The sequence below is a fragment of the Hevea brasiliensis genome, chromosome 9, assembly GCF_030052815.1.
Source record: "Hevea brasiliensis isolate MT/VB/25A 57/8 chromosome 9, ASM3005281v1, whole genome shotgun sequence".
Taxonomy (NCBI): domain Eukaryota; kingdom Viridiplantae; phylum Streptophyta; class Magnoliopsida; order Malpighiales; family Euphorbiaceae; genus Hevea; species Hevea brasiliensis.
In genome coordinates, this window is record NC_079501.1 from 17780211 (window position 1) to 17796180 (window position 15970).

Here is a 15970-nt window from a genome sequence, read left to right on the forward strand (position 1 = left end):
TCAATTATAAATTAACTCTATGTACTATACACCATATGAGGTTTAACCTATGATCTATGTTACATGCTACAGATTAAATTATAAATTGACCCAATGTATTATACACTATATGAGGCTTAACCTATGATTTATGTGACATGTCACACAGTCAACTTTTAAATTGATCAATTTGAAATTAACCATATGAGTTATAACCTACGATCTATATGACATGCTACATAATCAATTACTGCTACATAATCAATTATAAATTGACTTTATGTATTATACACTATATGAGATATAACCTATGATCTATGTTACGTGCTACATAATCAATTATAAATTGACTCTATGTACTATACATAATATGGGGCTTAACCTATGATCTAGGTAACCTGTCACATAGTCAATTATTAAATTGATCAATTTGAAATTAACTATATGACCTTTAACCTAAGATCTATGTGACATGCCACATAATCGATTATTAAATTGATCAATTTAAAATTAACTATATAAAACTTAAAATATGATCTATATGGCATGCCACATAGTCTATTAATAAATTGATCAATTTAAAATTAACTATATGAGTTACATGCCACATAGTGAACTATTAGATCAACTCTATGTAAAATTAACTTAATGTGATATAACGTATGATTATATTTACCATTAATATAAATTGACAAAAAATAATTAATTAAAATTATAACTCATAAATTAAATTAATTATGCTTTAATATATGGTATGATTATAATAATCTGTCAATAAAAATCGTGTAATATATTTTTGATAAAAATTCTCTTCATATTATTAAAACTGCATTGTTTAAACATTAAGTGCACCGTTTCAAGACTAACTTGGAAAGCAAAATATTCAACACTAAAGCACGTTGTTTCACACCATTAATGCACTCTTTCAAGACTAACTTGGAAAGCAAAATATTTAATACTAAAACAATTTTTTCCACACCCTTAAACGCAGAAATATGAAAGATCACAAGATTGCAATAAAAGAATCATTTCCTTTCTTCGTCTCGCACTTTCTATGTGTAATATTGATTCAATATACTTCCAAATATCTTTGATTACGTCTCTCTTTTATGATCGTGTCATCTTCTTCTCAATGTTTAGATAGAGAGAAACACATTAATCCGGTTGCTTTCTTATAGTCGACCTTGGGTTAAAGTTCCTCATTCTTCTCTCTCTAGCAAAGACAACATCTCACATTTCAGAAACAGTTTGAAGGAATACTTAACAGGTATCTATATTTTAATATTTTGAAATCAATTAAGTTCATAGTCATATTCTCATAACGCTAGATATCTATATTTATACTCAATGAATAAACATGTTATAAAACCTTAAGCTGGGATAACTTTTTCCTCTTCGAGTAATAGATCATGAAAAGTATTCTTTTAACAGTATTAGACTTAGAAAGCAAGATATTTATATTTGGCAGGCTTCATACAATGGGGGATAGCTTTAATATCAAAGTAACAGAGGATATCTATGAACAATTGATCATTGTGAGTTATCATTTACACTTGAAGTTATATCTATTATAATGTTAGAGGCATATATAATCATGCTTGTAATTAAGACATTTTTTTTCATTCAAAAGAAATACTATTTCATATATTCATGTGGAGTACAACAGAAAACGAAGCAACTTTTCAGGTGCGTATACCGAATGGAGAAATTTGGGAGGTCTTTGTAGTCAAAGAAGATGATAGTGCATACCTGATGGATGGGGTTTGGAAGTTTTTGATTCATTTCCAAGTTGGATTAGATTATGAGATTCAATTTTGTTAGCCCGGAAGATTTTGCAGTGAAAATTTACAATAATGAAGGACATGAGATCACTTACCCTTTACGCTCTCCAGGTATGTGTTTTTAGAATTTTTAATAATTTTTGTATTTTCATGCATTAATTTTAATTATTGTTTTAATGCAAACTGAATAGGAATCGACTTACCACTGTGTACTTGGACATTCACGTTTGTTTGCAAGAATTATGACTGGAAATATAAAGTAGTAATTATTTACAAACTCTATATTAAATGAAATTACTATATGGTTTAAATTATTTATTATAATTTTTTCTCAATTTATTTATTTCTTGTGGATTTTACAGTACATTCCAGTTCAGGCAGCATTGAGTCATCTTGGCACAAGAAATTGCACAATCACCCTTAAGCGTGCTAAAAGATCAATTCCATTTCGAGTAGGGTATGTTTGCAGGCAAGTTTCAATAAGAGCAACTGGACGTAAGAAGTGGATGACTAGGTTTGAGAGTAGATGGATGTTATTTGTTCAATGGTATGAACTGAAGAAAAGTGATGTGTGCACCTTTAGTAGATCTGCAGCAGAGCCTACTACATTTTTTGTGTCTGTAAAGCATCATAGTCAAGAAATTTAGACATGTTCTATTCTTTTGAAATATGATTGTAGCCCAAATTATTGTTGGTTGTTTAAATGTTGACAGTTTGAGGTTTTTTTTTTTTTAATTTCATATTGTTAATTGAATAATATATTTCTGCTATTTATATCATGATTGGATTTAGTAAAACTTAGAATCCAAATTTCATTTATGCATTTATAAAGTTTGTATACAGGGTAGGAAAAACTACAAGAAAACTGAAATAAGAACTAGGATTGAATAAAAATAATGAACATGCCTAACAAGATAAGACAATTCTAAAAGTAGCCATTCCTTATTATGAAACTAGCTAGCTAAAAAATGAAACTAGCTAAGTAGAATTAAATATGCTCAAACTTGTTGAGTGATATGAATTTGCCTCATGTAATAAAGCATCAACAGGTGACAAATGCTTAAAGTAGTCATGAACAATATGTATAGCTGTTCAACCTAAGTAAAAATAGGATGAAAATTGGTCAGCTAATTTCAGAAACTACCTACACTATTACAGTGCTTAAAGTTAGAGTATGGTGTGTCAAATTTACACTAGATTTCACTAACATGTATCATAATTAATATATATATATATATATATATATATAACTTTAAGCGATTACAAAGTGTACTTCATAAACATGAAACCATAATTTTATAAACATATAACTAAAAGTATCAAAATTAACAAAACACCATATTCCTCTTTATAACCATCATAAAACTTTATATAAGCAACTGAATAATTGTTATGATGCTCATCTTCAATTTTTTTGAATTGCAACATTAAAATAACTTAAAGACTAATCCAATTTTCAGCAGCTTGGCTAGAAGAAACAAAAAAACTATCATTGACATTCAATGTAAGATTTCTTACATCAACATTTGATGCCTACAAAGGTGAAATGAAGGAAAAAAAAATGTTATTGATATGTCTTTAAATTGTTAAAAAAATATCTGAGTGAAATAAATACAAGAGTGGATGACAAATACTTGGTATTGAGATTCTTGAGTTAAAGCATTATTTGAAGCTTGTCCACGAACTCTGCCACGCCCTCTAGTTCGACCACGACCACGAGCACCGCTATTATGCCTTCTTTCAAATGCAAACCTAAAACGACTACCCCGTGGACGTCCTCGACTAGATGCAACAATTGGATTTCGGACAATCATTATTTGAGTTTGTAAATCTCTATCACCATCATCCGGAGCATCACCATTTACATTGTCATTAGCATTATTCAATCGACCATCCCAGTTTTGAAATCCTAACTTCAAATCCTCTAGACATGCCTTCATACGTTCAAGTCTTGAAACACTTTCCTTAGCCATATCTGCAGCTTCATTAAAACTCTTATCAATTTCCTTGAATTTTTTGTATTCCTCTGTCATATGAGGGTACCCTGCATCACAAAACATGTTACTGTGCCTACGGTAAACATCTTTTCTCCATCTCCTTATCATGTATCTTTCATGAATTTGCCTTATATCTTTAAGGGTAATTACCTTCAATATATGAGCGCACAATATGCCATTTGATTCAAATTTTCTGTAATTGCATATGAACATAGAGCCTTCTTCATTATAAAGAATACTATAAACATGTTCCTTCACATACCAGTCATTCATCAAACTTCTTTCCAGAATTTTATGCTGTTCAAACCCTGGCTCGTCAAATTCTTCATCATCTTCATTAACATCTTCACTGGAGCAGATTGATGCACATTGCAATACCACAATACCAAATTCGTTTGATCTCATTCTGAACCTGTTTATACATGCCAGTAGTGTAAGCCTCTTGAAATTGTCGCTTCCATTGAAAATCTAAAATACAATTCACAACTGTGTTTTTGGATCTGAAATCTGCAAAGAACTCTTTTTCAACCTTATCTCTTAATGCAATCTCGTGTTGCTCAATAAATTGCTTCAAAGTGCTAAAGGAGTTAACATACCCATCAAAATAAACATGCATACCCTCACTTCTTTGAGTTAATAGCATTCCAGGCCAGAAGATATGGTTGACATAAACTGGAACCCAAAACTGTCTTTCGTTGTAAAGCTTCAATAACCATTCGTTACCTTCCAAATTATACTTCACAACAAATTCATGCCAATTTCTCTCGAACATTGTAGGACTTAGGCTGTCATATATGAGTGTAATAAACTCCTTCTTTGCCTTGTCATACTCTTGAACACCCTTCAACTTCTCAGGAACCTTACAAAGAATGTGCCATATACAAAACCTATGGGTTGCATTAGGCATAACTTCCCTTATTGTGCTTTTCATGCTCTCACATTGATCTGTCATGATTGCATTTGGAGCACGACCACACATTACTATAAGCCACGTACTGAAAACCCATTTAAAAGTCTTAGCATCCTCATGAGAAATAAGTGCACTACCCAATAGAATTGATTGGCTGTGATGATTAACTCCAACAATGCTTGCAAATGGCATTTTGTAATGATTGACGAGGTATGTTGTATCAACACTTACAACATCACAAAACTCTTCATAAGCAATAATACTCCGAGGATGCACCAAAAACACATTAGTAAGCCTCTGGTCCTCATCTGTATCAATCAAGTGAAAAAAATTTGTATTTTGTTGTTGCATTCTTAAAAACATCCTGTTTATGTAATCAGCATCTCCATTGCTAAGCTTCCACCTTTTTAATATGTCAATAAAATTACGACAATCCCTTGGGAGACAACTTAACTTCTCAGGACCACTAGCTTGCACTTTTAGGAGTCTAACACTTTTGCTTGGCCTTATTTCAGCAATGTTATGTGCTTCAAGCCTTCTTTTTATAGCTAAAGGTATACTCCTATGCACTCTCATGAACTTGGACATATTAGGGTCCAACTCATGATTATGTTGGGTCTACAATTTTGTCACTTGCAAAAAACCATTACTTCTTAAAATTGTGCTTAGGCGTGCAGGGCAATTTATTCTATTTGATATTGATTCTGTATAAGATTTTCTTCCCCTATCACAACTAATTGTTTGGTATTTACGCACATTGTCATTGCCTTTTGAAGCAGACTTCTTAGCCACACTAAAACTTTTCTCCCTAGCATAAGAAAGGTATGCATCGAATAGAACGTTAATACTAGCATAATACATGCCAACACTTAGAGGTTGATCACGGCCTGCTAGCTCAATTTGTTGATTCTTATCATGAATCACAGAAATCTGATTGCCATTGCCATCACTAGCTTCACCTACCTGAGATTCCTCTTCTGCTTCATTTTCTTCAGATTCTTCTTCCATTAGCTCGGTTTGATTTCCATCCTCATATTCACCACAGCTTAACTCATCTCTATTTGCACCTTCATTTGCACTTCGGCTTTGGCTTTGGCTCCTTCCAAAAATATCAATAAGAACACGTCTAACTGTATTGCTATTTGATCTTCATGTCTACTATTATTGCTATGATTAGAGTGATCAACAAATCTACTATTCTTATTACGGATAATTGATTCTTCCATTTGTGGAAGATGGAGAAAACATGCAGAAGGAGAGAAGAGTATTTGGAAAGATGTGTTTTCTTTAATGTGTATAGAGATAATAAATGTAAGAAGAAGTTTTATTTTATTTTTATCTTGAAAATGAAAACATAATTTATTTCTATTGCTCAAAAAAAGAGAATGTAGTTGGAGGGAAATTGTTAAATGAGGGAGGAGTAGAAGATGGAAGAAAATTTTGCCTCCAAAAGTATCAAGGGTAAAAAGGATATTTTATATTACTGAGAACCTTTTGATCTATAATAAATGTGGATCCACTTGATCCCTCAATCAAGGTCTTAAATTAATTGTTAAATAAAAAATTTATAAAAGGCTCAAAAATTAATTACAAACACTATTAAAATTTAATTTAATAATATTGAATTTGTCTTTAAACTTATAAATACTATAATATAATTACCAATTCAAAAAAAAAAAATTGATATTTTTTTAGAAAGAAAAACATGAAATTAAAAAAATTAGCCACAAAGTTTTAAACATGTGGAGCCAATAAGTAATTAATTGTTAATAATTATATGTGATTTAACTTACATACATTTTCATCAACAATTTTTTTAATAAATTATACTTTATGATTTATTATTATAAAATTATTTTAAAATAAACAAGATATTTGTTATTATAACTATTTATTTGAGATAAAATTTTAATATTATTTAAATATTGCATTATTAACCATAAATTAGATAAATATTTATTTATTTATAAAAAGATATAGAGATAAATAAATAATTTTTTAATATAAAATTTTAAGTCTTAGTAATTTAATTAAGACTGAGTATGATTATCGAATATCTTAAATTAAAAACTGAAGGATTAAATTTATTTTACTATTTTAATTTAATATAATAAATTAATAATATAAAAAATTATATTTAGAGCAAGACACGAGCTCTCTGGTCGCTCAATAACGCCAGGTCAAACAAGCCTTGACTCCTTGAGTGACATTACTCAGTATCAGTTTGGTCTTGCAAACAAATGCAGTTGCCTTGCTTTCTTTTTATATCTAAACTGAACAACTGAAAGAAGTTGAAAAGCAATAGATAATAGAAATAGAAAGCCACCTAATTAATGTAGCAATGAATGAGCAAGAACGGGAATCCTGATGATTCTTGAAAGCTTGAGACTGTTAGATCAACTACCATCAAAGACCAAACTTTCTAAGCATATAAATTGATTGACTTCTTGTTGGGTCAAATCTTTCTGACAATTTTTGCCAAATAACTCACCCAACACAACACAAGCTTCTCTTTTTCTTTCTCCTAATCATTCATATACATATGTTCCTGTCCTGTGCTGATTCAACATGGATGATGAACCTTTTCTCCCAAACACTTCAACAATACCAGAAGATCATCATCATCATCATCATCATCATCATTCTACCCAACCATCATCAAACTTGAGAGAATTACCTTCTGGGTGCCTTGATCTAATCTCTAGTGATGCCAATATCCCCATCATCAAGACCACCCCAAATTCTTCTTCTTATGTAAATGTTCTTGCCTGCAGCTTGAAAAAGAACACAAGAAAGCTTCCCCATCGCTCACACTCTGCTCCATCTTTATTCACTCAAGCCAGGGAGTCTTCAATGCCCAATTCTTTAGACCCTAGGACACCTCCCAACTCTACTCCGTTGATCGTTCGGCAAGCGTTTATTGGTGTGGTCTTTTATCTAATTATTGTTGTTGTTATATTCCTGCTTAGTGGAAGGTTCAAGGGTACTACCACATTAAAGCCAGTGGATGCCTTGTACTTCACTGTGGTTACACTTTGCACCATAGGATTTGGTGATATAGTTCCTGACTCCACATTTACCAAGCTCTTTACTTGTGTTTTCATATTGGTTGGTTTTGGGTTTATAGACATTCTGCTAAATGGGTTGGTCGCCTACATTTGTGACAGGCAAGAAGCAGTTCTGTTGAGTGCTGTGGATGAGAATAGGTTCAACACATACATGATTGATAAAGTTAAAGGGAGAATGAGAATTAGAATCAAAGTGTGCTTGGCCTTGGTAGCTGTCATTGGCTGCATTGCTATAGGAACAATTGGAGTACATTTTCTGGAGAATTTGAGTTGGGTTGATAGTTTTTATCTCTCTGTTACTTCTGTCACAACTGTTGGTTATGGAGATTTCGCTTTCACCACAGCAACAGGAAGATGTTTTGCCATTGTTTGGCTTTTGATTAGCACACTGGCGGTTGCCAGGGGATTTTTATACCTGGCTGAGTTCAGGATTGACAGGAGGAATCGTAGGATTGCAAAATGGATTCTTCAGAAGAAGATGACCCTTGGAGATTTGGTAGCTGCAGATCTTGATAATGATGGATCCATCAGGTATACCTATTTTCCTTCTTTTAACTTAATGTGCTTGATTTGGTAGTCACATAAGTTGCCATTATCTTCTTTTAGTCCAATTATACACTTGGGTTCAACATCTGCTTCAATTTCTTTCAATTGAAGAATTCACACAGCACACTTGAAATAAGGATTTTGACCAGGTTGATTTTGCATCATAAGATTTCTCTGGAGGTAACTTCCTAATAACTGTTACTTCTTAGTAATTTACTTTCTAAGAAATATGTATATTTTAACCAAATGAGATATTAATATAATATAGAAGTTGGGTAAGTCATTGTAGTATTTCAGAATTGAATTCTTTGATATGTCAACTTGGTTATTATGTGCTTGCCCTGAGAAAGGTCATGATGTTGATTTCATTTATGGTTGCAGCAAATCTGAATTTGTTATATACAAGCTCAAGGAGATGGGGAAAGTAACAGAGAAAGAGATTCTTCAGATCTGCAACCAATTTGACTCTTTAGATAATATCAATTGTGGCAAGATTACTCTTGCTGATATCATGGAAGGTGGCTGAGTAAAACAAAGGTATAGAAAATGCCTCAGCTTTTGGTTACTTTGGCCAACACAGAGCACATTCAAAAGGGTGCTTTTGCAAAACCACAATTCCAAATGCTATGCCAAATGGGCACACAAAAGTCTAGCTAGATTTGGAATTTTTCCTCACCGTATAGAAACAAAAATCATTGCTCAAAAGTAGTTATTGTTATGAATAGTTTGTACATTAAGTAAAACTACAAGTCCCACATTAGAAAAACATAAAAGCTTTTTGTAGCTTTATAATGTGGGAAAAAGATTTCTATTTGAAGTTGATGTAGGAGAAAAGGTTTAGAGGGAAAACAAAAGGCAATTATTTATGTAAAATACATATCATTGTTTTTTAATGGCTTCACATACCAGTATCATAACAGTTAGGACAAGCCAGAGGGGTGGTGTCACCTTCAAGATCTTATTTCCTATCATGAGGTGGAAAGTTATTTCCTCTCTCTCTCTCTCTCTCTCTCTCTCTCTCTCTCTCTCTCTCTCTCTCTCAATTCAATAATAAATCAGTTGATCTCAATATCACTGTGCAAATTGGATTCAAGTTCTTGCTAATACAAAAATGATCAAGTATAGCTCTGTGGGTGATCCATACTTCCAAGAATTTCTAAGCTCTCTCAAGGAGATTGAACCCCTCATTTGTCTTGGCAACTCTTTAAAATGGCAAATCCATCATCGAGATTCCTTGTGAGCTTTCGAATTTTTTTCCAAAGCCTTCTCACCAACTGTCCTCGATCCTAATTCAAGGACTCAAATTTCTTAATGATGTGGTCTAGGCACTGGAAGTCCCTACAAACATTAACATTTCTTATTCTTTTTCACCAAGATTTTAAAAAATAAAGCAACCCCCAGGAAAAAAAAAAAAAAATACAAGTCACTGATAGTCGCATAGCACCGAGGATTGGGAGCTCAGGCTCAGGGACCTAGGGTGTTTCTAATTTCCTCAATGATTAAGGTAAGAAAGATGATAATGTTTCCCAAACATAATACATTGAAATAATTATATGTAGTTCCAAAGGACTTCCCACCAACTTCCTGGTTTACCAAGCATGCTGATTTACCTGAAAGGTGAACAAATTAATTGCAGATCCCCTAGTTTCATCTTCTTGTGGGTCTGCTTCCTTGAAAAACTGGCATTTGCAAATACCTGAATAAGCACCATATTTATTAGCTTCCAAGGAATAATATTCTATATCATGAGAGTTCAAAAACACTAAGTTAAAGGTAGATCTCAATGCAAGTTCAAGATGTGAATTAGCATTCTTTGCGATGTTTCTCATGGTATGTTTAAGTTACCACATCATTTCTAAAAGATCCATTAATGCTTGAACACAACAGAACAGGGCAGGTCATATTTACAAGCTTCCTTGAAATTGATAAGCATTTCATCCAGCTAGAAAATTGTTTTTGACAAATAGCTTCAAAAATATTCAACAAGATTGTAGTTATGAGAATTAGATCTAAGGCAATGAAGTAAAACACCAAATCCAATGAAATGAATTGCCGAATATGGAAAGCTAAAGCTAATTTAACTTGAAGGGAATAATGCTACTCACTAAGTAGTATAGTCAAATCCCAACTCGCAGTTGGGTAGATCAAGTTCAAGCAGACAGCAGATAATGTATTTAATCTGTATACAATAAATCAACTACAATAATAATAATAAACCACAGTGACGTGGTCCAATTATAAAGGATCAATTGTGAAACACCAAAAACAGAAAAATCAAGAGGCAAAAACAAATAAATTGCGTAAAGATAAACCACAAAATTGCAGAGAATCAACAAGCTCAAGAAACGAACTAGAGAACTTGAAAGAAGTGGAAACAGGCAGTGAAAGGAAAAGAAGTAATTACATGATTTCAATTTGATCTCTGCTATTGAATGTTTGTTCCGCCTTAAATGGATTTAATTTCAACAATGTTAATTGGACTTTCCATAAAATTTCTGTGGTTGCTTAAATTTAAGTGATTGCCCTGAAATCAGTGAAAATACAGTTGCCACAATTGAAATTTATGTCACAAATTGAATTTAAGCATGCTGAAATAAGTATAGCAAGCACCAATGAAATTAAGCCACTTAAAAGTCGAATAACAATTTCTTATAACTTTACAATCTACATCACACAAAAAGGCAATCCCATGCTAGCTGACATTTTTCTCCATAGATTATTATCATCATACTTTCTCCTCCACCCAAAGGGTGGAAGGTGCAAGAGAAGAAGAATCATGAGAAGTTCTAGTAACCTATTTAGAAATCAAAGAGTAGAAAAAAAAAACAATTCAGCATTATTCAATATTCCTCTAAGCTTTTTCTTTTCATAGTTGAAAAAAGGCCTTTATTTTGTTCTAATCAGCTATTTATTTTTTGAAAAATCTTAGTGCTATCATTTTTCGAGCATCCTTGCCCACCATCAATTGAGTGACTATTGGGACAAACACTGGAGCTTATTTTTTCTAACGCACACCAGGAGAATGACAGGGTTTGAACCATGATACAATGCAATCCCACACTGTCCCAAACTTGAGTCAAGGCCCAGGCACAAGCAATTTGAATAACTTGTGTGAAGGCCTAGCGTTTTGACAATGATTCCTTAAGTGATGAATATACAATCACCACACTAGAATAAAATGGATTCTTTTCAGGGTTCAAGTGCAATAGCAGAAGTACAGCCACCCAGTTAATATGGAATAAATGTACTCCAAGAATTAGTAATCTCAAGCAATAGACAATCACCTAAAGCTGGTCAACCAAAGCATGTTCATGCGAGCATTTACATCTAGTATTCTATGTGTTCGATTTCAAATGATCTAGTGAATTGTGGAGAAAGAGATGCATAGCACAACATTTCACAGAGTTGCTTGAAACTTTGAAATTCAAACAACAAAACACAAGTTTTGTAGGATCAAATTTGATATTCTCATCATAAATTTCTGCATAGTTCAAGAGTTTGGGCATTAGACAACCTCCCAAAGAGAAATGTGTTATGAAATGCTTTCAGTTAAAAGTTGAAACCTTGCAAATATAAATGATAAAAGATTTGCACAAGGAAGAAGATCATACAGATTTTGGAGTTCAGATAGATCTTTCCAGCTCACTCGGAAGTTAGAATTAATCAATATAGCAGCCACCTAGCATGTATCCGCAGAAGATGACAAATTAACAATTTAATATCCATCAAAATATTTTACAGATTGACACAGACACCACATAAGAAACATACAAACATGAAAAGACGCAAAGTATTGACAAGATTAGTTCATCAGTACAACATGCGATTAGTATCCAGCCACCATCATTTACAGAAGTTCTAACTTCTGAAACTGTAAATTGCTGGCTTTTAAAATACCACGGTGTAAAGCAGACATGGTGTGAGTATCAGGCTGTATTCCCTTCAGTGACATTTGATAAAGAAGGTCTACTGCCCTATCCACATCTCCTCTGTTACAACAGCCAAACAGAAGAGCTGTGTAAGTTACTATATCAGGTTCTAGTCCTCTCTCTATCATTTCATTAAAGAGGCATTTGGCATCCTGAAGGTTATCTGCTTTACTATGTCCATCAATCAAAACAGTATAACAAATGACATCAGGCCTGATCCCACTATTCTTCATTTCTGTCCAAACAGTTGAAGCATCAAATGCATCTTCACTGCATCCCTTAGAACTGTCAGGGGAACGTACCTTTCTTATATGTGCTTTTTGATGACCATCAAGCAAAACTGTAAAAGTAACCAGATCAGGTTTAATTCCTCTTCGTTTCATATCATGAAAAAGATCATGGGCTTCCTGCAAGCAATTAATCCTGCAGTAACTATTTATCATCATTGTGTAGGTAATGATATCAGGAGTCAACCCTCTCCCAGACAAATTGTCAAAAACCAATCGTGCATTTGTCACATCTCCAGCTCGACACAGAGCAGCAATGATTATATTGTACATAAACTTGCTAGGTTCCACATTCAAAGCCAACATTTTCTTCAGCAGCGTTAGAATTCCATCATTATTACCTTCCTCACACAGGTTTTTGAGAAGATTACAACAGCAACTTTTCTTCACTATATGTCCCTGTCTTGAAAGTCTAATGAAAAGTTTATAAGCCTTTGTAGTATGACTGGCTCTACAGTATCCATTAATCATTGCAGCATAATTATCTAAACTCTTATCCTTTATACCATTAAAAAATGCTTCTGCCTCTTTCACTTCGCCTCCTTCACATAAACTTTCAATTATCACATTGTGTGTAATAGCATTAGGTTTCTGATTCTGTGTTTTCATATAATCCAAAAGGCCAAGCGCCTCAGTTGCAAGACCTTGTCTACAAAATCCACTGGCAAGTACATTGTAAGTGATAATATCTGGCTTGAAACCCTTTTCTCTCATTTCTTCAAAAACCTTGTATGCACCAACCAGATTTCCTTGGCAACAATACCCATTAATTAGGGTAGTATAATGCATTAAATCCATATCCATTCGCTTGACCTTCATTTCATCTAGCAATGCTACAGCTTGTTCTAGTTTCCCCAGTTTGCACAAAGCATCAACTATAATGTTGTAGGAAACCTCATCTAGAAATATACCTAAGTTCTTATATTGATTAAATTGATCAACCGCTTCAGAATGCATGCCCATTTCACACAAGCAGTGCAGAATTGAGCCAACAACAACACAGTTTATTTTGACACCCTTCGACATCATGTCATTGAGGAGAGCATATGCTTTTTGCAATTTCCCACCCTTGCAGAACCCACAAATCAATGTACTATAGCAATGCATATCTGGAACTAACCCTTCTTTTTCCATGTCAAGTAAGACTCCTTCGGCTTTATCCAATTTCATCTCATTGCAAAAGCCACGAATTGCAACTGAATAAATATACACATGGAATGGGATGTTAGCTGCTTTCCATGCCTGAAGCACCTGATATCCCAAGTCCGACTTCTGATTCGCACAAAGTCCTTCTATATAAGCTGTGTAAGCAAAATAAGTGGTGGTAACACCACTGTCCTCAATATCCTTGAAGACATCTATAGCCTCTTCTAAACTACCCTTAATGCAAAGTGCTTTTATCACAATAGCATAGGTGTAATCATTAGGGCTCAAACCCAACCTCTTCAACTGTTTGTAAATGGCCAGAGCCGTATCCGATTTACCATTCTGAATGATTCTATTCATAAGAAAGTTACAGGTGAATATATGGGGCACGAATCCGCGTCTTCCCATTTGAAACAAAGCATCAATAGCCTCATCAAACTTACCGGCACTTACATAGGACTTAACCAAGGCATCATATACTTTAAACAGAAAAGAAGAGTTTTTTTTAGTGTCATCAACAACCCCTTCACTAAGAGTATCAAGCAAAAGTGAAATATCAAAAGAAGCCAGAATAAGATCAAAGAAAATGGAATGGAGGTTCCTGTGGAGACCCCAATAACAGAGGATTCTAATAATGGCAGCATAGGTGGAGACATCATTTTGGAAGCCCCTGTCTTTCAATTGGTAAAAGAAGGAGACAGCACGACTGGGCTGTTTCTTAAGGCTGTATAAGATATCAACAACTTCGAATGAATCTAACTGGAGTAGCTGTTGTTGCGGGTCACCGTCGCTGTTGCTTGCGGCAGCGGTGGAGTAGTTGATTAAGGGGCAAAGTGAAGATGAGAAGGATTTGGAATTGAAGAGAACAACTCCGATGGTGATGGGTTTAGGGGTCAGGAGTTTTCTATTAAAATTAAAGACTGACCTGGAAGACGAAACCCACATGGAAGTTGAGAGTTTATCATATAAGACGACGAAGAGGAGAAGCAGAGGATTGCGAATTCATAAATGCAGAACAAGTGTTGGAGAAAAACAGAGGTTTTCCAACGCTTTGACATAGAGGATTACAGTTTTAGTTTTAGAGTTTTAGGGTTTTAGGGTTTTTCAATTATATAGTGCTTTTATATGTAAACAGTGCTATATGGAGAATAAATGAGTTAGAATTTTAACTTATTAATTCGTTAAAACTCTGGTTTTTGAGTCAATTGGTTAAACGAACTTGTTTAATAAAGATAAAGGAGAAAATTAAAAAATAATAATAATAATAATTTATATTAATAAACTAATAATCTTATAATCATAAATATATTAAACTAATAGCTAGGCTTTATTCATACTTAAATTATCATAACATAATAAGATAGTTAATATTGTAAAAAAAAAAATGATTGCAAATTTTAAAAACATATTAAATTATGTAATTAAATGATTGATTAAAATGGATAATATTTTTGATAAATCATGCAATTAATAATTAATTAGTTAAAAATTATTACGTGAAAAATTAAATAAATTAAATATAAAAATAAATTTTAAATTAAATGAAAGTATTGCATAATTTTTTATAGTTTTAATGAAAATATGATATTATGAATAAGAAGTTAAGACACCTACAAGTTTTTCTTTTTTTTTTTTTTTTTTTTTTACTTTTCATATTTTTTTCTACAACGCCCTCCTTCGAGGCCCCTTTTGATACCCTTTAGCATTTGTGTTCTGTGAACTGAACAAGTGTGCTTTCTTTTGTCGCTAATACTATTAGAAAATGATACACTAACTCAAAATTACAAAATTTTACCGATGAAGTTTAGTTAAGTTTTGGAGTTGTTTTCATAGGTATAAAATCTCAAAATTCGAATTTTAATTAGAGTTAGATTTATATATATATATATATATATATATATATATATATATAAATTTAAAATTTATTTAACAGAGTTACAAAATGAGCAGTATGCCTTTCACATTAATGCTCAAACCCATTTAATAATTTCATCCTCCAAACCCACAATCAGAGTGTAATCATTTGTATATCAACCACACCAACCGATTCTTCCTTTTTTTCTCAGACTTTCTGCTGAAATTTCATTAGTTCGCAAGAAAATTAGCTTCTTTATATAGGAATTTATAATCAACCTCACCTACTCTTTCATTAGAAAAAGGGGAAGATTGATTGCTGTGTCACCCAGGGCCAGCTTTTATACTGACATGAAAGCCCAAAACGCAACCGTTTAATGGTAAAATTTCAATTATAATTAGATTTATTTTTTTTAATCAATCATTTAGTAATTGAGTTTATTTTATTTTGTCATAGTTATCTTCTAAAATAA

The 15970-nt window shown here is 32.9% G+C and overlaps 3 protein-coding genes across 11 annotated transcripts; 1 reads left to right on the top strand and 2 right to left on the bottom strand.

Annotated features, from left to right (window-relative positions):
* Nucleotides 1–3197: 3197 nt before the first annotated feature.
* Nucleotides 3198–5675, bottom strand: LOC110671384 (protein FAR-RED IMPAIRED RESPONSE 1-like). The gene is made up of 4 exons (XM_021833830.2): nucleotides 5424–5675; nucleotides 4180–5285; nucleotides 3395–4106; nucleotides 3198–3293 (listed from the first exon to the last, which is right to left on the bottom strand). The coding sequence occupies exons 1-4, from the start codon at nucleotides 5673–5675 to the stop codon at nucleotides 3198–3200; spliced, it is 2166 nt and encodes a 721-aa protein (XP_021689522.2).
* A 1475-nt stretch (nucleotides 5676–7150) lies between these two features.
* LOC110671394 (two-pore potassium channel 3) lies at nucleotides 7151–9210 on the top strand. Of its 3 annotated transcripts, none has more exons than XR_002498091.2 (3): nucleotides 7151–8266; nucleotides 8342–8461; nucleotides 8663–8801. XR_002498091.2 is itself a non-coding variant. In XM_058153240.1 (3 exons), the coding sequence occupies exons 1-2, from the start codon at nucleotides 7236–7238 to the stop codon at nucleotides 8415–8417; spliced, it is 1056 nt and encodes a 351-aa protein (XP_058009223.1). In that variant the 5' UTR covers nucleotides 7151–7235; the 3' UTR covers nucleotides 8418–8461; nucleotides 8663–8801. The 3 variants fall into 3 exon arrangements, 2 of the variants coding, with proteins under 2 accessions (XP_058009223.1, XP_021689545.2); XM_058153240.1 differs by having other exon boundaries at nucleotides 8393–8461; XM_021833853.2 differs by lacking the exon at nucleotides 8342–8461 and having other exon boundaries at nucleotides 7155–8266; nucleotides 8663–9210.
* On the bottom strand, nucleotides 9118–14755 carry LOC110671392 (pentatricopeptide repeat-containing protein At2g26790, mitochondrial). 7 transcript variants are annotated; one of them, XR_009151288.1, is made up of 5 exons: nucleotides 12513–14755; nucleotides 11893–11960; nucleotides 10686–10805; nucleotides 9892–9977; nucleotides 9118–9619 (listed from the first exon to the last, which is right to left on the bottom strand). XR_009151288.1 is itself a non-coding variant. In XM_021833850.2 (4 exons), exons 1-3 carry the CDS (start codon nucleotides 14586–14588, stop codon nucleotides 9929–9931), a joined length of 2193 nt encoding a protein of 730 aa, XP_021689542.1. In that variant the 5' UTR covers nucleotides 14589–14755; the 3' UTR covers nucleotides 9118–9609; nucleotides 9892–9928. The 7 variants fall into 7 exon arrangements, 3 of the variants coding, with proteins under 3 accessions (XP_021689542.1, XP_021689541.1, XP_058009222.1); XR_009151287.1 differs by having other exon boundaries at nucleotides 9892–10805; XR_009151286.1 differs by having other exon boundaries at nucleotides 10686–11960.
* Nucleotides 14756–15970: the final 1215 nt, after the last annotated feature.

Excerpts from the sequence above, each read along its gene's own strand:
- LOC110671384 (XM_021833830.2), bottom strand. The coding sequence starts at position 5,675 with ATGGAAGAAGAATCTGAAGAAAATGAAGCAGAAGAGGAATCTCAGGTA. Across the intron at positions 4,107-4,179 it reads GAGGCTTACACTACTGGCAT|TGAAGATGTTAATGAAGATG; the intron begins GTATAAACAGGT and ends AATCTGCTCCAG. Across the intron at positions 3,294-3,394 it reads CTCAAGAATCTCAATACCAA|GCATCAAATGTTGATGTAAG; the intron begins GTATTTGTCATC and ends TCACCTTTGTAG.
- LOC110671394 (XM_021833853.2), top strand. The coding sequence starts at position 7,236 with ATGGATGATGAACCTTTTCTCCCAAACACTTCAACAATACCAGAAGAT. Across the intron at positions 8,267-8,662 it reads GATAATGATGGATCCATCAG|CAAATCTGAATTTGTTATAT; the intron begins GTATACCTATTT and ends TTATGGTTGCAG.
- LOC110671392 (XM_058153239.1), bottom strand. The coding sequence starts at position 14,588 with ATGTGGGTTTCGTCTTCCAGGTCAGTCTTTAATTTTAATAGAAAACTC.